At 46.7% G+C, this 25,177-nt stretch overlaps 4 protein-coding genes across 5 annotated transcripts; 2 read left to right on the top strand and 2 right to left on the bottom strand.

Annotated features, from left to right (window-relative positions):
* Positions 1–3,278: 3,278 nt before the first annotated feature.
* Positions 3,279–4,227, top strand: LOC101755145 (two-component response regulator ORR41). The gene is made up of 4 exons (XM_004986188.2): positions 3,279–3,359; positions 3,462–3,611; positions 3,697–3,816; positions 3,989–4,227. The coding sequence occupies exons 1-4, from the start codon at positions 3,279–3,281 to the stop codon at positions 4,040–4,042; spliced, it is 405 nt and encodes a 134-aa protein (XP_004986245.1). The 3' UTR covers positions 4,043–4,227.
* A 311-nt stretch (positions 4,228–4,538) lies between these two features.
* Positions 4,539–10,042, bottom strand: LOC101786307 (magnesium transporter MRS2-I). Its single transcript, XM_004981764.4, has 11 exons — positions 9,526–10,042; positions 9,093–9,122; positions 8,681–8,825; positions 7,556–7,677; positions 6,653–6,727; positions 5,820–6,047; positions 5,685–5,729; positions 5,479–5,523; positions 5,351–5,380; positions 5,026–5,145; positions 4,539–4,928 (listed from the first exon to the last, which is right to left on the bottom strand). The coding sequence occupies exons 1-11, from the start codon at positions 9,757–9,759 to the stop codon at positions 4,842–4,844; spliced, it is 1,161 nt and encodes a 386-aa protein (XP_004981821.1). The 5' UTR covers positions 9,760–10,042; the 3' UTR covers positions 4,539–4,841.
* Positions 10,043–16,754: 6,712 nt separating this feature from the next.
* On the top strand, positions 16,755–21,430 carry LOC101784695 (protein transport protein sec23-1). Of its 2 annotated transcripts, XR_215777.2 has the most exons (3): positions 16,755–17,465; positions 18,291–20,228; positions 21,399–21,430. XR_215777.2 is itself a non-coding variant. In XM_004981761.4 (2 exons), the coding sequence occupies exons 1-2, from the start codon at positions 16,866–16,868 to the stop codon at positions 19,950–19,952; spliced, it is 2,262 nt and encodes a 753-aa protein (XP_004981818.1). In that variant the 5' UTR covers positions 16,755–16,865; the 3' UTR covers positions 19,953–20,296. The 2 variants fall into 2 exon arrangements, 1 of the variants encoding a protein (XP_004981818.1); XM_004981761.4 differs by lacking the exon at positions 21,399–21,430 and having other exon boundaries at positions 18,291–20,296.
* On the bottom strand, positions 20,779–23,329 carry LOC101785631 (auxin-responsive protein IAA13). The gene is made up of 5 exons (XM_004981763.4): positions 22,853–23,329; positions 21,682–21,935; positions 21,439–21,550; positions 21,244–21,305; positions 20,779–21,157 (listed from the first exon to the last, which is right to left on the bottom strand). The coding sequence occupies exons 1-5, from the start codon at positions 23,086–23,088 to the stop codon at positions 21,120–21,122; spliced, it is 702 nt and encodes a 233-aa protein (XP_004981820.1). The 5' UTR covers positions 23,089–23,329; the 3' UTR covers positions 20,779–21,119.
* Positions 23,330–25,177: the final 1,848 nt, after the last annotated feature.

Below are 25,177 nucleotides of genomic sequence, written 5' to 3'. Positions count from 1 at the left end.
GCGGGGACGAGTGGGCACGGAGGTTGTCAGAATGACGGATAGCATACAGAAAGTCGTGATGTCGGAAGCGCCGGGAGGATAATTAGTGAATACCTAGGTGGCGGGTCGATAGTGTTTCATCCTTCTCTACCACCTTGATTTATTTCTTCCTTTCTTCAATTTCAATTTCTTGCTTTGATTCCAGGAACCCTGACCAAATGTCCTATTTCTCTAGTGTCGTGCTCATCAAGTTAGGGTTGCCGGATTAGGAGATTGCTGGGTTTGGATAAAGAGGAGGGCGTGGAGTTTTTGGAGAGGATCCTTGATCCTCGAGCCCAAAGGGAATGCTAGGAGAAAGTACGCCACTTTGTCGGTGGTAGTAGGTGTAGGATGGGCGATCGGCAGTTGTTGCCAATCGTGGGAGGAGGAAGAGACCTGGTGGGCAATGGCAGGATGGAGGATTCACAATGATTGGGTTAGCACTATGTAGATCCAACAGTGTGAAGAGATGAGAGGAGGTCGGTGAAGCTGCATTCTCAATTGATTCGACGCTATGGAAGAAAGTTTGAGAAAGAAGAGCGTTTGGAGTTTGAAAATGAAGCCAGCGGTATAATTTTATCTAGTGGTAAAAAAATGATTGTTGGGTGGCTTAGAAACACCCTAGTGTTTCATAATAAAACGGGCCCCCAAAATAATGCCACAGACAATACCGTGTCCGTCTGCTAGTGACCATATCTGATGGAGCGATTGGTAGGTCCGCCGGCTGTAGCTGTGGCTGGAAGGCAGTTTTCTGCAACTGCTTTTACAGTAACGTCTCTTTGGTTTTTTTTCAGAGATATATGCACCCGAAGCTCTCAGATTATCTCTCACATACAAAAAAAAACAGAGAGGGAAAAGAATAAATCAGGTCTCTTGGCTATGATGACAACGGGTGAAAGAGACATGTATCATATCTTTAACAACTTTAATAATATAATAAGACCAGAATTAGCGGGGGGACAAGTAACTTGCCGAATAGTTTTGGTAGTACTCCTTCAAAACCTGCCAGGGTAGGGTACTGCATTTTGGCTCGTCTAACCACAGGCCAGGCCACTGATGATCATGAAACGTGAAGAGGGGAGCAGGGGACCCCCCATGGCAGTGGTCCTGGTCCAGCGCCCGTGGCTGCGGCTGCACCCGGTTTTGCCTGCGCCTCTGCTCCTCGCCTCGAGCCCTCGAGGCCTCGACCGACCTTTTCTGACGGCGGTTGAAGGGAGCAGCATTTAGCAGACAGGAGTAGCCTGCCCGTACTCTCTGCAACCACCCAACAAAGCCAGTAGTCTCAATCTGAGTGAGCTCTCAAGGCACTGCAGACTGCAGTTCTATAGAACAGAACAGTGAATCAGCTGAGTATGCAACGCACGGCAGCTAAATGTGGTTTCTGTTATTGCTGCCAAGTGGAATGGATGTGCAGCACAGGTCACGCTCTTCTGACCTCTAACACTGAGGATCTTGATTTTCAGATTAAAAAAAATGAAAGGAAGGAGAAAGGCAACGTCTGCCAAGAACACGGTCATTGCAAATTGCATCACGCACGATCAAGTGGGTGCTCCGGCCGGTCTGTGTGGATTTAGCATGCACGGTCAACTAGGCACTGGCAGTAGAAAGGAGTCGTCTCCGCGACAACGAGAGGGACACAGAGGAGATGCCGCGTGCGGCTAGAGTGTCCAGCAGCATTCTGACTGTGATGTCCGGTTGCCCACCGTACTTGCTGTACGGGCAGTTCAGTTCAGCAGAGAGGCTCCACGCTCCAGCATAATCTGGTCATCAGGCTGCTTGGTCGTGGTGTGGTGGCTTCAGCTAACCTGACCGCCTTGGACACAGGACATCGATCCGCGGCGTCTCGGCCGGCCGGGCGCCCGAGGATCTGGCGCGTCGTCGACCGAGCATCAGGATCGGAGGCCGGAGGCCGGGCGGCGCCGTACGTGCGCACGCCCGGCGCCCGCGAGGCGGTGCCGAAGTTCAGGCCGGCGCGGCTGCCGTGCCGCCAGCAGCGAGGTCCTGCTGGCGCTGGGCCGCCGCGTGCGTGCAGCGAGGGAGACAGCGAGGGGGAGCGCGCTCGGGTGTCTGAGGTAGCACGTCCGTGCCGGTCGCCGGACGCGGTAGGCGAACGGCCGAGCTAGAGCAGCCGAGCAGGTACGTGGCTACGTGCGCGTGGGCGGCGGGCTGAGCGTTGGCGGGTGACAGGCGTGGCAACTGACCGCATCCTCCTGGTCTCGTGCCGAGCACGTACGTGACACGTTGCTCGTGGTGCTTGGCGGGCGGCGGGTCAGCCGGTCAGGAGAGAAGAAGCTTTCTAGTGGTGGCCTCGTGGGCTCGTGGGCCTACTGGGCTTTCTTTGCCCGACTGAAAAAGGAGGGCCTGCCTATTGGGAAGTCAGCCCGCCGGGCCCGTTTTGATGTCAGCCATGACTAACAGCCCATAATTTGGCCCAGAATCAGTAAACGACGACGAATGGTGGTGATGTGATGCAAAACAGGGGCGTTGCTACGCGCTCCCTAGTCCCTACTTCCTCCATTCCATGTTCCATCACCAGAGCCTAACGCTCGCTGCAGCTACCTCTGCTGCCTCACCGCCATCGATCGTCCGATCAAGGCATATCGACACGACACGAGCCCTGAATGAAAGAAAAGATCTTGAGCCCCGGCCCGCAGGGATTAGGCGGCTACTTCCTCCTACTGCTGCTAGCAGACGACGCGGCAGGGCCGTCCAGGTCCAGGTCCGCCAAGTCTAGCATCAGTCCGGGCAAACAGCCGAGGCCGACGATCCGCGGCTCCAACCGCCACTCCCCCTCTCAAAAGCGGTAACACGGGCAGCCAGATCGCAGTAACCACGCCACGCAACCTCTCGTCGTGCGGTGCTTTTGGACGCCACCGATCGACTTGATCGGGCACGTTCCGTGCTCGTGTAGTACGCCTCCGGATCGGGGGATGATGATCACTGGGTGAACGAACCGCAGCGCAATCGACGAACGGAATTAAGGCTAGGGCACATGGAGCCTTTCCGGGTTTGCCGAAACGGGGCGGGCACCGGTAGATTGCGTGGAGATCCCTCCCATGCATACTCCTCGCAACGTTGTTGTCCCGCCAGGCACAGCCATCTGCGCGCCGGAATCTCCCGCCGGATACTTAAACGCCTTGCCGGCCGGGCAGCTAGCTGGTAACTAAAACTACCACCGCGCGCTTGGCTAGCTACTACGGCCAGCGGCGGCGGCAGCAGCATCGGTCTTACTCTGTAGTCTGGTAGCCAAGCGTCCGGTGATGGCGGGCGCGGCGAGCGCGGCGGCGGAGCGCAAGGTGACCATCAGGGTCCTCCTCGTCGAGGACGAGGAGATCCACCGGGTATGTTCCTACGTACGGGCGCGCATGCACCAACTCTCGTTGGAATGTTGGATACATATATATGCTCGATGATCGCCGGTGCAACACGCCCTGGGCGCGCAGGTTCTGGCGAGGGCGCTTATGAAGGCCGTCGGCGGCGTGGAGCTGGACGAGGCGGGGAACGGCGCCGAGGCGGTGCGGCGCGTGCGGGAGGGCGGCGCCTACGACCTCATCCTCGCCGACAGGCAGATGCCCGTCATGGACGGACACGAGGTGCGTGCGTGCGCTATGGCGTTTGACTGGTACGTCGAGCTGACTGGCTATGGCCCCGCGCCGGCTGGCACCGGCGTGCGTGCAGGCGACTAGGCAGATCCGGGCCCTGGGCGTGACGACGCCGATCGTCGGGCTGTCGAGCGACAGCCTCGCCGCCGACGTCGACGCGTTCATCAAGGCCGGGGCCGACGACTTCACGCCCAAGGTGAGCCAACTCGCCGTGCACGTGGCGCTGTGATGCGCTGGCACTTCTCACTCTTGTAGAGGGGAAAGTGGGCAGTGCAAATTTGAGCATGCAGCTCTGAATCTCTGATGAGTTGAATAACCATTTCTTTTGGAACCATCTCCTGATAATGTCTGCATCTGTGTGTGAGCAGCCGCTGTCCAAGGAGAAGCTCAACCATATCCTCGCCAAATTTAATCTCGCCTAGCTCCGCCTGCGGCAAATGCAATCCAAATAAGGAAGAAAAGGGCACTAAATAAAGCCCTCGCCGAACAAAAGTATATATATCGGATTCGGATGGGCTTCCTCCCGGAAGTGTCTCAGTTTCTGGGCCTTGGGCCTTGTAGCTGCTTGTGTTCGCCGAAGCTGTCGTTCGAGGAAAAAAAAACATGATGAAGCAGTCTAGTTTGTACTTGTCGCGTGCTGATAGTTCACATCTGCTCTGCTCTACACTCCATACTGTACTAGATTACTCGAGAAAGAGAGGTTTTAAACCGGCGTGAGACGCGTCCAGTAGAAAAGATCAGGTTGCAGAAGGTTAAAAGCGCTTCACAACTCAAATCGCACGAGAAAAATAGTCGCATTTGTTAGTACCATCGTGTTACCACTCATTCAGAAATGTCACAAGCAGTGGTTTAAATTCCAGATGGGAAAGGGAGCTTCACCAGATGCAAACACACGTCATCCAGAATAAATAGCTTAGATACGTGACAAAAATCTAACCAACCCTCACGAGGCATTTCTAAACTAAAAGTGAGAGAGAATGCAGAGGCACCCGTGCAGTAGTTATGAAATCGTTTCAGAAAGAGCTACCTGGTTAACAACAGACTTTGATAACAATTACCATATATTTCTTTTGCATTAACTTCTTTCTATTTATTGACCCTATTCAACATCCCCAATTTGATACTAATGAATTTGGTACAAGAGATGAATTGCCCCGCAAAGTCGATGCTCTCTAGCTCAATTTACAGTTGAGGGAAGCAAGCTGCGGTTATTTCAGCTGTTCAGGATCCAACGAGACCCTTGTGCCTCGCATAAGCAACAATGGAGACAAACATAAAGGCGCAAAAAAGCCCTGATACGAGAACCACCTGTCACAAGAGGAACGAGTTACAGCAAGCAAACACATCATCGATCAGACAATTCAATTATATCATATAGCGTGTCATATTGTAAGCAGCAACTAACCCATTTAAAGACATATCCATGGTTGTCGTTCCAGGTGTACGGTATGTTCATACCAAAGACTCCAGCAACCAAAGAGTACAGCGACAGGCAGACAGTCCCAGAACTCAAGAATAACTCTAGCTGCAGGGAGCAAAGGAAAAAATATCACTCTAACAGAGTGCTACAATGCAACAAGAATTAGTAAAAGACTTTGGTTGGGTAATATGACAGAAATATGGGAATGGAACTACTGATGAGCCACTTGTCTAGAAAACCAATCTGTATTTCTGAAGTCCATACATCTCTAGCTACAAGTTACATGATGAGGTCTTGTGTTGTAAATTACCTGAATCAACTGATTACGGTGGTTATCAAGCTGCACGGCAAAAAAAGAAAGAGAAAACAAAAGATATTTAGTTACTAAATGGATGTTAAAACATAAAGACAGTATGCGCATGTACGAGGAAACATTACCTGGATATTGATATAATCTTCTGTGTCATCAATGTACTCTCTCAGCTGAAAAAGTGTCAGACAAATACAACGTGAAGACAGGGGTAAATCCTAAAAGTTCTCTTGACATTAGAATGTAAACAGCACCCTCTTGAACAGCAGCATGTGGGCAAGCTTTGCTAGTCCATTGTGATGTTGTAAAGTTAAAATCTGCAGGGCCAACTTACCGTTGTCAATTTGTTTAAAGTGCCATCAATTTGCATGAAATATGCCTGCAAATTGAAGTAACTTTAAGTACTTTGACCAAAGATAATGACAACTGATAGTATGGCCTTCAGGCAAAGGAGCAACATATAAATTACCTCTAGCAACATCTCTAGCTCTTCCACATCATTCTCATTTCCATGTACAGTAGCAACACTGGCTCTGCTTGCTCTTGATATTTTTGAACCAATAGTTGGGGATGCAGGGAACCAATTTGGTCCTCCAGAACCACTGACAGGGGAAGATGCCCCAGCCAACTTTCTAGACAAGTAAAGATCAGCCATGTCGTCGTCGTCATCCAATAACTGTTCAAGCTCGTCTCTCACCTGGCAAATAGAGAGTATCTTGTGATACCTTTTGTTTATGGACAAAACCATAACAAGAGTGCTAGTAGTCTTATCACCATTAACAAGAATAGTAATATCACAGAATAAAACAACACAAATCCAAGATATATAAAATAATTAGCTTAAATATGGCTTCATTGTGAACATCTTACTCAGAAAGCTAAACAAAATTTGTTAGTTCAAAAAACTCAGATAATTTAACACAGGTTCAGAATCAGAAGTTTGCTCTTTGTTTCTGAAAATTAAATACTCAACATTGTAAAATACAGAAATGTTGTAAGCAATTGAACCTACTAGAAAAAAAATTTCCTGATCCCTAAAGTCAGTTCTAACTTCTAAGCCTGTCAATTCCAAAAGACCAAAGAACATAGTTGCTTTCCATCACAACTGTATAGCCTCTTACAGTGACATGCTCATAATCAGAACTAAGCTTGCGCAAAGCAAAGGAACTGAGATTGCAAGACATTTGGAACACAGTGAATGGAACAACTGATCCACATTATAAAGAAAATATGCAAAAGTTTTAATGTACGAAATTGTATCTGATAGCAAACCAAATGGAACACAATAAACAGGAACCAGACCTTCTGAACCCTTGCTGTCAATCTTGTCATGCCACTTTTTAACTTTCGCACCCTATCCAAGTTGCGGCTGCTGATCTGTGAGGTCCACAACAGCTCAGCTTAATGTGGATAAAATATGGAGAAATTGCTACACAGAATGTATGAAGAGGATGTAACAAGGAATTAGAAAGATCTTAGACTAATGTGCCTTCATGGGTATACTGAAACTTGGAAGCGTGTGATGTTGTCAAGGAGATAGATTTGCAGGTTTGTCAATAATATTCATAAATGCAGCTTTAGTTTCTTGTGGGGTTCCTCCATGCAACTTAGCTAACATCATGTTGGAAGTGAATGAAACTTAATCGTACAGCAGATTATCTGTTAGGATGAATTGAAAACTGTGTTTATAGTCTATGTTTTCACATTTCATACTAGCGTGCTTGCAAAAATAACAATTTAAGTACTTTTTTAGCATTATAACCATCATGTAAATTTGATTGCTACCAAATCAATGTCAAAATATCTATGAAAGAAGGGAGGTAGAGTATCGAGGTAACTGTTGTTGCAATCTTTTGTTATCTTTATGTGCAGCCATTTCCACCAAACGATGCTAACTCCCTTAGTTCCCAACAGATAAGAAACTGAAAGATGATTGTACAGAATTCCTTTATCCAATGTCTCTCTCTCTCTCTCTCTCTCTCTCTCTCTCTCTCTGTGTGTGTGTGTGTGTGTATTCAAATTTCACTTATGAGAAAAAAATTGTATAATAGAACATTTCTGCACCCTGTAGTTAGCATATCTTTCAAATATTATTTAAAATAAATCAGATCATGTGTCTAGGATGCTTGAACTTTATTAAACGTGCTAGAATGCTCTAATCAAGTTCATACTAATGGAACGCGGTATGCTAGCACATCCACTCACCTTGGATGTCAATTCATCCAAAGCTGGGTAAGCATCAGTCTCAAGCTCAGTAGTGCGTGCATCAAGGAAACTGCAGATTGCTTCCAGAGTAACCTCCAGTGCACGGAACTCAAATGGAGATTCTGGAGTTCATGAAATCAGATTGCAGGATGTTAATGAATTGTGTACAACTACTATGGAAATCCAGTAAGATAAATAAAAGACTTAACCAGAACTACCAAAATATTCCAACCAGAATAAACATAAGTGAAACAATGGCCAGGGTTTTGTTGTACTTTTATCTAGCATGAACCAATTGCACAGATAGAATGTTTGCCATCGATTTACCCAAGGGGGTCAAGATGTGGCTCCAAATGGCATGTCAACTGTAGTTTGTTTTTATACAGTAGACCAACTAAAAAAAATCTAGGATCAATTTACTGAAATGAAACAGAAAGGTCACATAAATGAACAGAATAAGGTTGACTAGATCACTAGAAATATGTTAATATTCTCTGGTCAACCTTAGTCGTTCTTCACGATCATCTTTTTTTTTAGAAAAGAAAAGAAATAGACATGTGGGCAGGCACGCACATCCCAAACAAATCATAATTTGGATATCTCAAGTCGCTTTCATAGTTTCATTTATCCCAAACTCCTAGAAGAAGTCCAATGAACATAATTAAGAGAGAAGAGAGCCATACAACATTATTGGCCCAGTGCAAGGAGACCTGGATAGGGCACTAGTGCATTACAATACCACAGTTAGGTGGCAAGTGCCATGGCTATATACTCTGGACTTTTCTACTTGGACTAACATGTCGTAAGAATGTCCCAAGACAAGCACACAGATTAAAAAAGAAAGAAAGAAAGACAATGGCATGCCCATATCTCAATGAAAAGTTTTACGTCCATTTACTCCTTGTATAGTTTGTATATCTGAAAACATTTCCTTGCTTGTTTGTTCCAATTCTTGGGCAACAACAACAACAACATAGCCTTTCAGCCACAAGCAAGTTGGGGTAGGCATCAAAGGAAAATGGAATACAAGAGGGACAGATGTTAAAAAAGGTAACTACATTACACAAATATAGAAGTGTACTTCTACCACAAGCATTTGACAAAGAGTGGCAATGCCCAACTCACCATCTTCTTCTGCCCCTTCCACATCATGCTGGCCACTTAAGTTCTCCTTTCCATCATGTTGTGTGGCACTTGATGGTGCTAAGCGCCTCCGGAGCTCCTCTACTACAGGGATTACATTCTCATCAGATGGATCCCTAAGCAAAACCTGAGCCAAACCAAACACAAGAGCTGTGAGTTACCACATCTACCACAGCTAAGAAAGGGATATTTAAGATCCTCAGTTCCATCAAATAAACTATGGAAATATGGAATTATGGCTATCTAATCATCCAAGATAACACGAGTGATATTCCAAGTTTTGCTCACAGAAATCTGTATTACTCTAGAGTCCAGATTATGAGAAGAAAAAAATTGGAAGCTCCGAGCAGCTAAACAACACAACCGAGAAATAAGCAGTAAAATTCAAAATTACCTCCTCGGAAGTGATGATCGCCTTTATATGCTGCTCCAGCCACAGATAAAGATTCCATCAAAACAAAGGGAAAAAAGTAGTTAGAAACTGCCTTTTACTTCCTGACAAAAAGCAGCAGCAGCAAGTAACCAGCGCCCTTCACCATAATTGCAAAACCAAGCCATCAGAAAATATCGCGAAAAGTCACCCGCAACTAGGGGATCAGTCAAGCCTACTAAAAACTTGATTCAACCACTCAACAATTCGCAGCGCCATCTAGCCACAAAGCACCCAAACATCAGCAAAAGGAACGGGAATTCAGGTAATTCCGGGAACGCGCCGCATAGGCTGTTCCACGATTCCTCCCACAACGTCCACCGAACAAAAAACGACACAATTCACAGCACAAAGGCACCTCAGAATTGGCGAGGCGGACGGGACAAGGGGGGCGCACCTCGAGATTGAGGACGATGGCGCGCTCGCGCCCGAGGATGGTGGAAGGGTAGGAGAGCAGCGGGTCGAGGATGCGGAGGTCGCGCGCGTTGATGTCGACGCGGTGCATGATGGCGTACTTGTCGGCGTCCAGCACCCGCTCCTCCCCGGCCGCGTCGAACAGGATCCAGCTCCGCGACGCGCCCCGCTTCTTCCCCTCGCTCCCGGCCCCGGCCCCCGCCCCCGCCGCAGCCATCTCCAACGGCGCGGCGGCTCTCACATCTCCGGCGCCCGCCAACGCCGCCGACGCAGCCGCCGCCCACGTGGACGGTGGACGGAGGGGCCTTTATTACGACAGGAATTTTTGCGGCGAAATAAATCGCGACGAGGGGAGAGAGAGAGAGTGAGAGAGAGGAAGAGAAGAGGGTCAGAGCAGCGCAGGAAGGAGAGGAGAGATGCGGCGTGTGGCTGCTCTGGCGCCGTAGGGTTCGTGTGTGCGCGAGCGATGGGTGGATCTACGAATACGAGCACGAGCAATCAGTTTGTTAGCGGAAGGGATGCAAAAAGGAATCGTAATTATGCTCACGGTAGCTAAAGCTTTCCTTATAATCGATTATTTTATGAATTGACGGGGTATTTTGCGGTAAAGCCCCTAATATATTTCATATGGGTGGCCTGCTTTGGTTTTTTTCATCAAATATTTTTTTAAACACATTACACGCTCATGTACATTGTGAATGTTCATAAGTACTATATTCTTCCGAGCCACTTTCAAAATACAAGAGATCGATGAAATCACCATGAGCACCTTACTGTAAGCGAGCATGTTATCCATCATTGAATAAATAGCGCTAACTCAAAGCAGAGTAGATATGTTCCATAACGATTCTAAAAAAACCTAACAAAACAGGCTCGCTCAATTCCACCTCAAACGATTGGGATAGTTTTAGAATCTTAAATCGCTAGCTATAGCTGCCGACTGCCATCTGCAGCTATAGCCACAAGTTAGCTATATCTTTTTCGTAAAGGATACATGTGTTTGTCCATAGATAATTTTAGTTGTTTTAGAATATTGTTGCTATAGCCCAAACATTTAGTTATTTTATAAAAAAATGGAATTTTTATTGGTTCAAAACCGTCACGGTATTTGATCAATATTCTCTACGATTTTCTCATCATTCCTAAACTTTTACTTGCTATTTAGTACTATTGATGGCGTGTACGAATTTTATCACCACTGTAGGACACATGATGCCAAATTGTTACGAAGTATGCAAGAGGGTACTATAGCTGAAAAATAAAAAATGGACTTTGGTTTCTGGCAACAACTGGCTACTATTTGAGGCACGTTGGATACGGCCTTTTCCATCTAACCCTTTTTCTTCAAAAAGTTTGTAAAGTTCGATGCTAATGCTTGTGTAGCAACTCTTCATCTCATACGGTTTCCTCAGAGCAAACAATCCTTGTGTGTTGACTATACGGTAGACGCCTGCTGCCACAAAGTTCAAACAGAAGCATTGACTATCGCCGAGGTTTCTTTTTTAATTAAAATCTATCGCCGCCGAGGTTCACGTAGTCGCGTCGAACATACGAAACCATTGACGAGGTAGTAGATTCATGTCAGTTGCGCTGCGCTAGCGTCAGTCAACGGCGCGCCGAGAGGGCACGAGATGCTCGGCGCCGAGTTGCTCGGTCGCGCGCGACGGCGACGCGGATCGGCCGGTGGGGCGGGGCCTGCGCCGCAACCGAATACGATGCCCACAGAATTGCCCCCCTGGCCGTTGCCACGCGCCCGGTGCCCCGGTGCCGTGCCGTGCCGAGCCGGTGGAGAGCACCGGAGCTAGTAGTTTGTTGGTCCACGCTTTCCTCGCCGGCTCAGGGGCGGCCCGGGCGGCAGGCGCGCGCCGCACGGCACCCGAGGCATCTTTCTTTTTCCGGCGGTTGGCGCCCGCCCCGTCTCGCTCTCCCCCCTCGCGCATCACCGCACCGTCCCCGCGCGCGGCGCCGAACCACCGCTGGTCCACCGCCGTCAGCAGCGGCGGCCATCAGCGTCGCCGTGCCCCGTACGCGTGTTGGCCGCTGCCTGCCTGGGCGGCGGCCTCTCGAGTCTCGAGGCCGCGTGTCGGCTACTGGGTGGCTACTCGGATCGCCTGATGTGTAATCTGTTCGTAACCTCCTCCGTCTGACGCATGCATGCACGCGGACGCACGGCCATCGCCGTCGAGATGTCAACGACGTTGAGGCAAAACTCGTGCGTCAGTGGTGTTCGGTAAAGTCGTCGGAGTATTTACCGTTCCTTTCTCCGCGCCATGATTGGAGTGATTTGACCGGCTCAACGCTCCTCCAAAGCCTGATTTTTAGGGCACGTACCACGGGAGTCTTTTGCCGTCCAGAAGTAGGCGATTTTGCGAAAACCCCCTCGTCTCAGTCAGGCGACGGGTTGTCGCCTCGCGAAGGGATGGCGGGGGCTCGTGCTCACAAGCCAAAGTGCCGGCTCCAGCACCGTTGTGCACCCCCGCTGTCGAAGACGAAGGCGAAAAGCTCGATCCCCTGCAGCGCTTCCCCTCCACGCGGGAACATGGCGGCAATTTTCCTTCCCTCCTCGTCAATTTCCCCCATAAAACCGATTCCCCTCCGGCTCCCCAATCTGCCCCCAACCCTAAAGCTCAATCGAAGAAGAGTCGAGGTGTAGATGCGGTGGCGACACGTGATTTGCTAGAGGCGGAGGCACGGTGGAAGCGGAAGGCTACCATGTTGCAGGAGTGGAAGGGGACGGCGTCAGCAAAGCAGTAGAAGGGGGTGGCACCAGCGCCAGTGCAGAAGGGTGCGGTGGCGGCGCTACGTAAGGGGGTGGCGGCCGTCGTGGTAGAGCAGGTAGGCACCCTCAACCTCACCGGCGACGGTAGCAGAAGGTACCGTCTCCTTTCAATTGCCATGGTCCTTCAGCGACCCAACCTCACCGGCGCCCCAACCTCCATCGTCTTGCCGAATGGAGCTTTCTTAGTGGTATTTCGATTGCTCATCCATGGATGCGTTCTCAAGTTTTGGATCCATCAACATGGTAACAAATCAATCTCAATTTTTGATAACTGCTTGTTCATTAGCATTTTGATTAGTCCTATGATTTTGAGTAGTAGAAATTTCTCTCAAAACATAACCTGAGGCTGAACTAGTACTTTCATGTAGTTACAACACATTAGGTCTCTACCGTTGTTTTGCATCATTCATCAATCAGCATCTTATTATTTTGCTCATTTATCAAGTTCTCGTTCATTTGTAATTTATAGTTCCATTTCATATATTGTGCTATCTATGCCAGGTTGCATGCTGTATTCATTGCAAAAAAAGTTTATTCGTGTTCTGCCTCAAGCTTTCATTATGAGCAGTGCTTTATCTGTGAATTGGTTGATAGAGGCATCAGTTTTTTCCCCTGCTTTGCATTCTTGTAGCCCTGAATTGCTAGTCCTTTGTTTGTAACTGTCAATTCTGTTCCTTTTATCAGTAAGTATGATATTAGAGATCATCACATTGAATTATTAGCTGAAAATATTTTTATTAACATCATTGTTCTATCTTTGAAATTGTTGTATCAATTTTGGCCCCACCTATACATTCTTTGAACTCTAAAATGTATGTTAGGTTCAATGATACTATGCAGAATTTTTCATCCGTGTTTTCTCTTGTTCCCCTCTCTTTTCCCCTTTGGTCATCCAGTACTATTTTCAATTGCTGCTATTGCTACAGGAATGCTTAGTTTCAGGGTGCCATAGAAGTGAACAATTGAACTGATATTTCCAGGAATGCTTAGTTTGGTATTTTCAGGAATACTACAGGATTGCTCAAAACAACACATTAAGAATCGCATGCCTGTACAATTGAACTAAACATTGAGGCATTGAGGAATTGTATGTTAGGTTCAGTGATATTGATACATCTAAATGTGATATCAGTAATTTACTCCTTTATCCAATTGTACTATTTTCTGCAGGGATCATGATCCAACACCACCTGGTGGCTTCACAACTTTATCAAGAATCATTCTCAGATGTCTCAAATGGGACCTTCTCATTTTGTCCCATTCAAGCCGCCACGACCTTTGGACACTTTGCCATTGCATGAAGAAACAGCAACCCCCGTTCATCACTGGTTATTGATAAGTGTATTAATATTTATAGTGGGGATGAACTTGTTAGGACTGAGAAGCGAATCCTATGGACACAAGAAGAAGATGTTAGGCTGGTTGGTGAGTTGCTTAATTCAGTTGCTTTGTTTTTCAATTACATTGTAATTCAATTGTAGCAATATAATACTTTCTATACGATTGTAGATGAGCTCTTGGTTGCTTAATTCGACGGACTCATTCCAAGGAACTGATAGGAAGAATGAGCAGTATTGGCTAGTATTAGCTTGATGTTATTGATACGTACAACCAGACTACTCCCGGCAATAGGAAAAGAAATCTTAAGCAAGCCAAGGACACGTGGCACAAGATTAATAGATGGACTGACCTTTTCCACAATGCTTGGATAAAGGCTCGAAGAGTTTTCACTAGTAGATACAATGATCAAATATGGATTGATAAGGCGCATCACTTCTATATGGAAGACAATGAACTTGGGCCTTTTGTTTTAATAGATGTGTGGTATGCTGTCAAAAATGAGGCAAAGTGGGTAGCATACGACAATGAACTTGGACCTTTTGTTTTAATAGATGTGTGGTATGCTGTCAAAAATGAGGCAAAGTGGGTAGCATACAATGATGGGCTAAATGCATCACGTAAAAGAAAGGTTCAGACAAGGAAGTGACAGGTAAAGATTCAGATGTTGTAGATGTCAAGAAGAATGTAGAATGCCCTAGACCAATTGGGCAAAAACAAGCTAAAAAGACCGTCAAGAAAAATAAAACCAAGTCCAAAGTTTGTGATAGTGATATTGAGGAGCTCCATACACTGGGAAGAATCTAATCTGAAGATCATGCAAACCGGATTAAAGTATTGGAAGTACAACAAAAGTTATCATTTGACAAGCTTGAAGCAGCAAAGCTTGCTCATCTTACAACCAAAGAGCAAAAGGAGGCAGCAAAAGACCAAAAGGAAGAAAAAGGTATGAAACTGAAGCTAGGATGTTTGAGACCTATAACCGTCTTCTCTCGCAAGATGTAGAACTAATGTCTGACGAAGAAAAGGCTGATCATGTAGCAACAATAAAGTCTTTAAAGAAGAAATTATTTGCTGAATTTAATTAATACTTACTTTAATGTACCTGAAACCTTCTGCCTACTTTAAGAGAACATGCTTTAATGTATCTAAAACATTCTTATCTATAGAATGCAACGTTGAGCTATATATCTTGTGTTTTGTCCTGTTATGTGCATTGAGATGAGATGAGCAGCTGCACAGATGCCTGTGCTTACTTGGATCTACCTTGCATTCTCTCAAAAAGTCACAAAACAACGTATAAAGATCATATTTATATTTGATCACCTGAGTCTATATAATATAAATTATCTGTATTACTGTCTTTATATCACATGACCAATGTTAGCACGCGGCAGCCATGAAGGTCATGAAGGTCGCCTTACTGGCTGCGGTCGCGCGGTCTTTTCAGAAGCTGAAATTTCAGAAGTGCTCTTCGGACATAATTAAATTACCTTTGCAGGTACGGCATCATGCATGTCATCGTGTCCCTAGTTCTTCGTAAACAAAACGCGCATTAGGGTGGATCTTACTAGATCCGTTTCGTGATGCGAACAAAGCTAGGTACAGCTGCCAGCAGTGTTAAGTACGTACGTACGTATGCTCGAGCTCTTGCTGCTACGGAGAGCAACGTCTCTGTCTCTGGTCGTAGATTCCACAGACGACTCTAAACAAGTTCGAAATCAAGAATCCTTTATTAGTTCTCACTCACATTTTCTGGATGGATCCACACGTCCACCGATGTGCAACGCTACGCGCCAAAAATAACCCACATCAAAACCTCCAAATAATTACCGCTCTTTGTGCGGTGCCGCTCAAAGCTAAAGGAGTGTTTGCCGGCCGGTGGCGGTGACGGTGATTTGCGTCTACGTCGACGTACGGATGACCTCAGCTTGGAAAAATATGAATTTACCCCCAAAGCGATCCTGTTGATGGATAGGTCTGTAAACAAACAAATAAATAAATTGTAGAGCAGCCTGGGGCGGGCCGCGGGGCTTGAGAATTTCCTCGCTGTCAGTACGTGGATACGAGACGTTAAACTTTAGTAGAGTCACATTAGATATTCGGATGCTAATTAGGAGAACTAAATATGAACTAATTACAAAACTAATTGCACAGATGGAGTCTAAATCGCTAGATGAATCTATTAAGGCTAATTAATCCATCATTAGCAAATGATTACTGTAACACCACGTTGCCAAATCATGGATCAATTATGTTTAATAGATTTGTCTCGCCAATTAGACTCCATTTGTACAATTAGTTTTATAATTAGACTATATTTAATACTTCTAATTAGTATCAAATATCCGATACGATAGGTGCTAAAGTTTAGCGCGTATTAAAACACCATGTGATCGTTGACATTCGGGAATGCGGTGCCTGTGCCAGTCGCCAGAGGCCCCAGACACCTACTACGGAATGTGGGATGTAGGCATGTAGCGGACCGGAGCAGCCGAGCAGGTGGGGGTGGGTACTGCCGTACTGGATCACGCCGCGTCCAAGGTGACCATGCACCCGTAGTCCCGTACAGCAACGGATGCCGCCGGCCGGTACGCTGCTGCAAGGTGACGGCACCGCGCTCGAGTACGGAAGGCTGCAACGGGGTCGGCGCCCGGCGGTACGATGTAGCACGGGTGCACGTAAGAAGATTGCTTTTTATGGCTGACTGTTTAGGTGTTGCGCGTCATCATCGTCTGAATTTCTTCGTCGGTAGAATCTTTCGCAAGTGAAAAAGACGCTGGGTTGGTACAACTGTACTCCGTTTTACTGCTGAGCAAAAAAGACGCTCGAATTCGTTCTCAAACCGTCAGTCAAACGCCACCCGTGTCGAATGTGGGCCTGGTTTGGGTTCAATTGGGCGGACAAACACGGCACGCATCCAAGGTCTGGCCCATATTCCATCCACCTACCCAATGGGCCACAATAAAGCACAGCATGAGAATAACAACGGGAGATCAGCTGTCCGATGACGATCCAACGGCCACCCTTTGACGAAGTTAACAAAGCAGAAAAAGGGGAGCATCCAGCCTAAATTCTCCCGAGGAAGAAAGGAACCCACAGGAAATGAGAAAAAGGCAGCACCCTGGAAGACGACGGCGGCAAAGGGCAAACCCTAGTGTCCACTCCACCGCGGTGCCCGCCACCCCGATCGGGGCCCGATTCCGATGGACTTCGCGGAGCTGGAGGCCGTGGAGGGCCTCCGTTGGCCGTGGCACTCGTGGCCGCCGACGCCCCCCGCCGCCGCGTCCCTTGTCGTGCCCACCGCCGTCCTCTGCTCGCCGCTGCAGCACCCCACGGCGCCCGACCTCCTCCCGCTGCTCCCCTACGCGCCGCTCCGCTGCGCGACCCCCGGGTGCGGCGCCGCGCTCAACCCGTTCTCGCGCGTGCACCACGGCTCCGCGCGATGGTCCTGCCCCTTCTGCGGCGCCGGCGCCAACCCGTTCCCGCGACACCTGGCGCCCGACGCGCTCCCCGCCGAGCTCTTCCCCACGCACTCCAGCGTCGAGTACGCGCTGCCGCCAGACCCGGCCGAGGCAGGGGGGCCGGGGCCGCCCGCGCTCGTGTTCGTGGTGGACGCCGCCACGGAGCCGGCGGAGCTCGCCGTGCTCAAGGGCGAGGTGCGCAGGGTCGTGCAGGGGCTGCCCGAGGGCGTCAGGGTGGCGCTCGTCACTTTCGCTGCGTCGGTGTGGGTGCACGATCTCGGATTTGAGGGGTGCGCTCGGGTGGTTGTGATCAATGGCGAGCGCGAGCTCGAGTCTGACCAGGTTTGTGAATTTATAATGTGATCCTTAGGACGCTGAATAGTGCGAATCTGGGCCAATTGATGCGAACGCTCAGCACTCTAGTATGAATATAATCTGATGCTGCAACAGCCACTTGTCATTACGTTTAAAACCTGCTCTGGGGGATCTATCAAACATGTAAATTCTAATTCTGGTCTTGAATTTGAATAATGGTAGGTTGTTAACATGCTAGTTTGTTTTTTTAACTCTTTATGTAAACTTGGAAATTCAGCAAGTACTCCGTTTGCAATCAGTAAATGCAGGGGCAATGTAATCTTTGGTTCACTTTTGTCTTACAGTGGTTTTGCTCTAGTTGTTATGTGCGGTAGTACTACTACTGAAATAGTGAAATGGACATTGTGCATAGCAACTTGACATGGCTTGGTTTCTAAAATTCTTCTTGACTTGGATGCTTTATTCCTGCAATTTTGCTTTTCTATAGGAGCGCAGCGTCTTGGTGTTCTAAGGTGCTAGTTGTTGCTGGATGTATAATTGGAGCATGTCTGATCTGTAGGATAGTGACTCTTTCAAATTCTTGTGCTCACATATAGTGTTTGGGAAAATGTGGAAATTTGTAAACTGCATATCCGGAGAATACTTTCCATTATCTAAACCCATTGTGTCATGGAAGCTTTAAGTTTGGTTCAGATTTCCTCTTGCTATGTTGCTTCTGCTCAAAGTTGTCTTGTAAATTTTTGTTCACTTGTATTTTGAACTTCTTCAAGTTTGGTGATCTGCATTTGTGATCGCTTGCGCTGTTGAAATTCTTGTGGTTGCTATCTCAAAGGCCTTCTTTTTATATTTCAGATACAAGAACTTCTAGGTGTCCACCGTTCACGATACAACAAGTTGGCTATGCCAAGGTCCACTGAAGCACAGAGATTTTTGCTGCCTGTTTCTGAATGTGAATTTAACATCACATCTGCAATAGAGGACCTGAGCTCCATGTCTGCGTGCCCACGTGGGCATCGCCCTTTAAGAGCAACTGGCGCTGCTATTTCCACTGCTATTGCTCTTCTGGAAGGTTGCTGCTCACCCAGCACTGGTGGTCGGATTATGGTCTTCACATCTGGTCCTGCAACAGTTGGTCCAGGGCTTGTGGTGGAAACTGATCTAGGGAAAGCAATTCGTTCTCATCGTGACATATTCAATAGCAGTGCACCGCTCGCTGACAAAGCACGTGAATTTTATAAGAAAGTTGCAAAGAGGTTAACAGACCATGCATTAGTTCTTGATCTATTTGCCTGCTCTCTTGATCAGGTTGGGGCTGCAGAGCTGAGGAATCCAATTGAAGTTTCTGGGGGTTTAATGGTGCATACAGAGTCATTTGAGTCTGAGCAGTTTAAAAGTTGTTTCAGGCATATGTTCAAACGTGAAGGTACTGATTACCTTAACATGAACTTCAATGCTACAATTGAAATAGTGACATCAAAGGAGGTGAAGATTTGTGGTGCCCTTGGTCCCTGCATTTCTCTCCGCAGGAAAAACAGCTCAGTTAGTGATAAGGAAATTGGTGAGGGTGGGACAAACTATTGGAAAACTAGTTCACTGAGCAGCAAGACCTGCATTGCTTTCTTTTTCCGAGTTGATTGCAGTCATAAAGCTGAGCCCCCAACTGTCTTTTTTATTCAGTTCATGACAAGGTACCGACATGGTGATGGTAGTTATCGCCTAAGAGTAACGACAGTAGCAAGAAGATGGGCTGCACCTCGATCTCCTGAAATTGCTGCAGGGTTTGACCAGGAAGCTGCTGCAGCTGTTATGGCCAGGCTTGCTGTTTACAGGGCAGAAACATACCACGTTAGAGATGTTATACGATGGCTTGACAAGATGCTTATCCGTTTTACTGCTAAATTTGGAAACTATGTTCCTGAAGACCCATCTACATTTCGGTTGTCACCAAATTTTTCCCTGTATCCACAGTTCATGTACTACCTGCGGAGGTCACAGTTCATTGATGTTTTCAACAGCTCCCCCGACGAAACTGCTTTCTTCAGGTTGATGTTGAATAGGGAGGGAGTTGTGGGGTCCCTAATCATGATCCAGCCTACTCTATTCCAATACTCATTCGATGGACCACCTATTCCTGTGCTGCTAGATGTCAGCTCCATCTCTCCTGATGTCATTTTACTATTTGATTCATACTTCTATATCGTGATTCATTATGGCTCAAAGATTGCTCAGTGGAGAAAGCTTGGTTATCACAAGGACCCGAACCACGAAAATTTGCGGAAGCTACTTGAAGCACCAGAAGTAGATGCGGAGGCTCTTATGGTAGATCGTTTCCCTGTGCCAAAACTCATAAAGTGTGATCAGCATGGTAGCCAGGCCAGGTTTCTGCTTGCTCGGTTGAATCCATCTGTGACACAGAAAACACAGCTTTCAGAGGGATCTGAAGTCATTTTCACCGACGATGTTAGCTTGCAAGTTTTTATTGAACACTTGCAGGAATTGGCTGTTCAGGGCTAGAAAAGCATGGATCCTGACCATGTTTGTGCTATCCCAGTTGGGATCCATATGTGTTCCTGAGGATATGGCTTTCAGAGGGACCTGCTTCATATTCACCGATGAAGTTTACTTGCAAGTTTTTATTGAACACTTGCAGTAATTGGCTGTGCAGGATTAAATTGTTAATGTGGATTATTTATATGATATTTTCTGGTCTCCTGCATATACTGGGAGAGCTCTACTTCCTGGAAGGGTGAGATCTCCCTGAGTTGTACATTGCTCAAGCTTCAGTTTGATGTAAGCCAGTTACATTTTAGTTCTGTATAGCAATGTGGTATTATCCTCTCAAAATGCTTGATTTTCTCTGAAAATGTGCCGTTCCTATTTTATGTTGGTATGCCCTTTAAGCCAGCCATGTCAACACCACAAGCATATAGCCTGCCTGTAATTCTCACCACATAACTTCCACGTAATTTTTGGAAGGTTTCAATTAATTGTTGCGTGATCCCAAAAGGACACCCATCATTTGATACTGTTTTCAAGATATTATCATATGCTCGACACCCTGCAGACCAAATACTATTGGCATCTTATATATCGGTTACATTTCCCTAATCATAAATGTGCGATGAAATAAAGTATGGTTTAGTTTGTGTGTGCAATGTACTTGGCTTTGGTATGACCATAGCTCTAGCAGGAGCAAGGAAGCTTCATGCTGTGATCATGCCATCATGCTTCAAGACCCAGCCTTCTCAATAACTCAAAGAGACAGATAGACTAGGGTTATACTAATGGATTCCCCATCACCACGCACATGGCCTGTTCCCCCCACTTGATCACATACAGATTGCCAAATATTGTATTGACAATTAACAAACAGGTTAACTTACAAGATACCATAATAATAATAGTCTCATTGATGCCCTTTACTTAACAATCACACAAGCTTGATTAACAACACTGGAATAAAATCACCAAGTAGATTCTGGGACACACGGTAGGGGACATCACATAACACCAATCCAGCTACACACAGATAGATTATTGCTTCTGGTCCATGAACAAATTGAACAAGACAGCTCCCTCCACTAGTAATTAAAACACATTATATTTCTAGGAAAACCGTAGCACACTGCAAGGGCACCATTCTTATGACACAATGCGCAACATCTTAACGCTGCATTTTGTTCAGCTTTTGTTCTTGCACTTGTCCTTGGTTCTTGGTGCTGCATTTTTTTATGTAGAAAAATAGAGGATTAGAATTAACGTGTGAATTTTGAAATGGAAGAGAATTTTAGCTGAAGACACTGACCAAGACCGATGGCTTCAGAACTCTTCATGATCCTTAGGCGCTTGCATGACTCGACAAACATCCTGCAGGGATTATAATTGACAATCCAACATAAGAAACTGAAGTCTGAACATCTTGATCTCATCCTGATCATGGGTCAGTAAATATGAAAGCAGGAATTATAATCGACAAGGCACATGAGAATGAAGAACATACTCCCACGGGACATCGCCAACAAGCATCCAGTCACCGTCCTTGTCTTCGTAAGTAGTGACAACATCGGCACCACTCACTGGATCAACCAATTTCCCCTCATTCATGTTGTTCCCTGGTAAGATGGATCATCGATGCAGCTCTTATCAGTTCTGGTCAGCTTTGTGTTTGCACAATTTGCCAAAGCAGTTGGTATCAACAATTTGTACTGCAGTTTCCCATGCGGCCATGCCAGTGGTGATTTACCAGTTGTGAAGGTGCTAAACATCTCCTTCAGAGCAATGGAGAGGTCCTTGTAGCTGTTGTACATCTTCAGGTCCACCTTTCGCAGGTAGGGCGCACCGTCCATGCTGACCTTCACGAAGGCGGAGCTGTTGCTGCTAGCATTGGCAGCGGGCTGCTGCTTCTCGGGTTCCTCTTCCTTCTTGCTCTTCACTGTCTGGACGGTCATGACGTTCCTGCGGTATGATCGGACTGGTGGCCAACCCACAGCTTGTGCCCTGATATAAACACATAAATTTAGCTATAGTTCCTTGAATTTCAGTATCAGGTCTGCTTTAGAGCTTGAATAAGTTAAGATAATTTGCTAGGGTGATTGGGAAACCCATCTAGACAGCCAGATCATGCATGTTACTATATTCTTGCCTGCAACCAGCTCTGCTTTATGCTAATGTTGTGTATAACGAAAATGTGATGTGGTTAAGACCACATGAATCATGACCATCATGATTATTCAGAAATCACTTGGGAACAGGTGTGCTTCTGATGATATTTAAAATATTTTTCTAAGTAAAACCATTCATTTCATTCAGCAAAAATAAAGAAGGAAGACTGCAAGGCCACTTTTCCTAATGGAATCTGCCAAAAGGCGAAGCAAGTACACCATTCTTTTCTGACAATCTGCCGACAAAGGCCGGCATCAAATGTGCGTGTGTTTTGACTTAAAAAGTTGGTGATAATTCGCGCGGCGCTTTACTAGCGGCAAAGAACATACACAATGGTTTCGCCGTATGCACTTTCTGCCAGAGGATCTGTTCTATGGATATTTTGCCCTACTCAAAGTGTCTCTGGTTGATATGCCAAGATTATTCGACGTACTATAAATATAAAGATTTGAATAAATAAAAGGAGGCAAGGGAGAGCAAAGAACACCCGGCACATGCACATAAAGTCATACACACGCTTTCTACCAAATGCCATTACGCTATTTTTGGATCTTTTCTTATTTCATATACAAGGAAAAAAGGAAAATAAAGTTTCGATCATTTCATAATTAACGTCCCTATCTCTGAGTAGAGAAAGATTAGCATCGTAGTAATAATTGAATCCCCATGGTAATTAATACTAGCAGTCAAATTAAGCCTATCCCATGCAGATTAAATCAGCATGTGTGCAGATGTGTAGTACTAGGACGTACTTGGGTGCGGGTGGCTTCTCGGCATCAGCGGCCACCGCCTCGGCGGGCCTCTTGGCCTTCTCGGCGGCCGGCTCCGGCTTGCCGGCGGCGGCTTCCTCCATGCCGGCGGTGGGCAGCTTCAGCTTGAGGTCGATGGTGTCCTCGAAGCCCCTCTTCGCGGCCTTGGCCGCCTCGGCGCCGCCTCCCGGCAGCCCGAGGCTGAGCTCCGTCCCGACGTCGACGTCGGCGCTAGCCATCGGCTCCGCGGGAGCTAGCTAGCAGCTGGTCGGCTAGCCTGTCGCGGCCGTCGTCGTCGTCTCCCTCAGCTTGGACACCTTCAAGGCTCCAACAAAGCTAAGCTAGCTGCCTCTGCTTCTTGGGTCTGAGCTCCTCTCTTTGTTTCTGCAAGGAGATGGAGATTTGGGGTTGCAGTGGGTTGGAGGTGGTGGAAGAGAGGACCCAGGAACAGGGTGGAGGTGTGTATATATAGAGGGAGGAAGAGATGGAAAAAGGAGAAAGAGGGGAGAGAGAAAGTGGTGGTAAATACTCCTATTCTAGAGGAGGTGTGGCAGGAGGAGAGAGGGAGATGGAAGTGGGGTTGCAACTTACAATAGCAGTTAGTTAGAGCATGAGTGAGGCTAGTTGGAGGTTGGAGCCAATAATTTTCGTTTCCATGTTTCCTCCGTTTGGATTCTCTATTCATGGGCAGAAGCCAACTTGTTAGCACTGCATGTGTTATGTGTATTTTTTTTTCTTTTGAAGCAAGAGCATGTGTAGAGTTTCAATTGCAGGTATGGAGCTGGGGGGAAAAATTATGATGTTTCATTCATTTTATTTTATCCATGAGCTTTCTCTTTTTGTTTTGCAGTATTACCATCTGGCCAAAAGGCAGCAAAGGGAAGCCTAATTTGGAGTTGAGGAGGAAGAGTTGTCATTCCTACATGTTTTGAATTAGATGACCAAAGTATTGAAACACGATATTATTCGACTTCTTTGGTTGCCAAATCCACAATGCAACAAAAACATTATATCAAACGAAATATTTATTTTGCTACCATCATGATAATCAAGTGAGGGCGATCAAGGAGAGAAATGATCATAATGAAGTCAATGCAACAAAGGGTGATGTCAATATATACTATTAATATATGTGGATAAATAATGGCAGATCGTTATTATTCACAATACATGCAAAAAAGAGTGGAAAATGCAATGGCCAACTGAATTTTATTTTAAAAAGGGCAACGTGCATTTGATTTCATACAAGTACGTTTTAAAAAAAATTTCTTTTATGCAAGATTTTATTTGGGCTGATAAATGTGATGCATCTCCCCATCCCAATCCTAATTTTAAGCTAAATAGAAACGTGAAACAAACACTAAAACGCACTCTTGCAACACAACATACGCTAATGCATGCTTTATGAGGAACAGATAATCAGGGGTTCCCCTGAAAGCAGGGGAGGGAACACAGGGGCATGCACGGCTGGCAGGACGCATCCCGTAGACGATCCGGGGCCAAGCGAAACGGAGCCTGCCCATACGCAAGCCGGGCCACCGTGCAGGCCGGGCGCCGACACGTGTCGCAGGATGAGCTGGACTCCGCCGATTTTGCCGGTGCCCGGTGCGTGATGCGCTGCCTGACGTCACCGGGCGATTTTCACCGCCGGTCCCACGGGCTTCAGTTGGTGGGCCACGCCGGCATGTGGCCCCCCGGGGATGCCGATCTCCTCCCCACCTGTCAGGGCCCACCGCGCAGCAGGATCTACCTCGTTCCTTTTCTCCGTCAGAGAGTACGCTTCGTGGACAAGTGGATTGAGGTCCTTGAGGATTGTGGATTGTGTCTGAATTCTAAAACACCGAATTTGATAGAAATTTGCTGAACTTTGTACGAAATTCATGGATTAGCCGTGTTGCTGGTTAGTTGAGAAAAATGTTTCCCTGTCCTAATAAGTTGTCCTCTCGTGGATTAGTCATAGAATTTTATCAACCCAATCAGTAACCTTGCCTAATTTCTCAGGCTGTCTGCCATCCACTCCGGGATGTGCGATTCCCATGCCATCGGCACGGCCATTACGATTTGACACCATCATTGCTGTTGCCAAATTGCGACGATCCATCCTTATCTCTAGCACACCTCATGCCCAACGCAAGGGTCGGCATCACCGTAAAACACTGGTACACGACTCGCAGACCTGATAATGTCGACAGTGACAACGAAAGGCACTGGTGTCTCCACTTCACTGCAGCAAAAAATAATACTGACAAGGCAAAAGATGAAGCAACACCCAGCCAGGACAAAGGATCACCGAAAAGAATTCACCAAAAAAGAAATTGCAGGCTACAC

The sequence above is a fragment of the Setaria italica genome, chromosome IX (assembly GCF_000263155.2).
Source record: "Setaria italica strain Yugu1 chromosome IX, Setaria_italica_v2.0, whole genome shotgun sequence".
NCBI classification, from domain to species: Eukaryota; Viridiplantae; Streptophyta; class Magnoliopsida; order Poales; family Poaceae; genus Setaria; species Setaria italica.
This window is presented reverse-complemented; position numbering and strand designations above follow the sequence as displayed.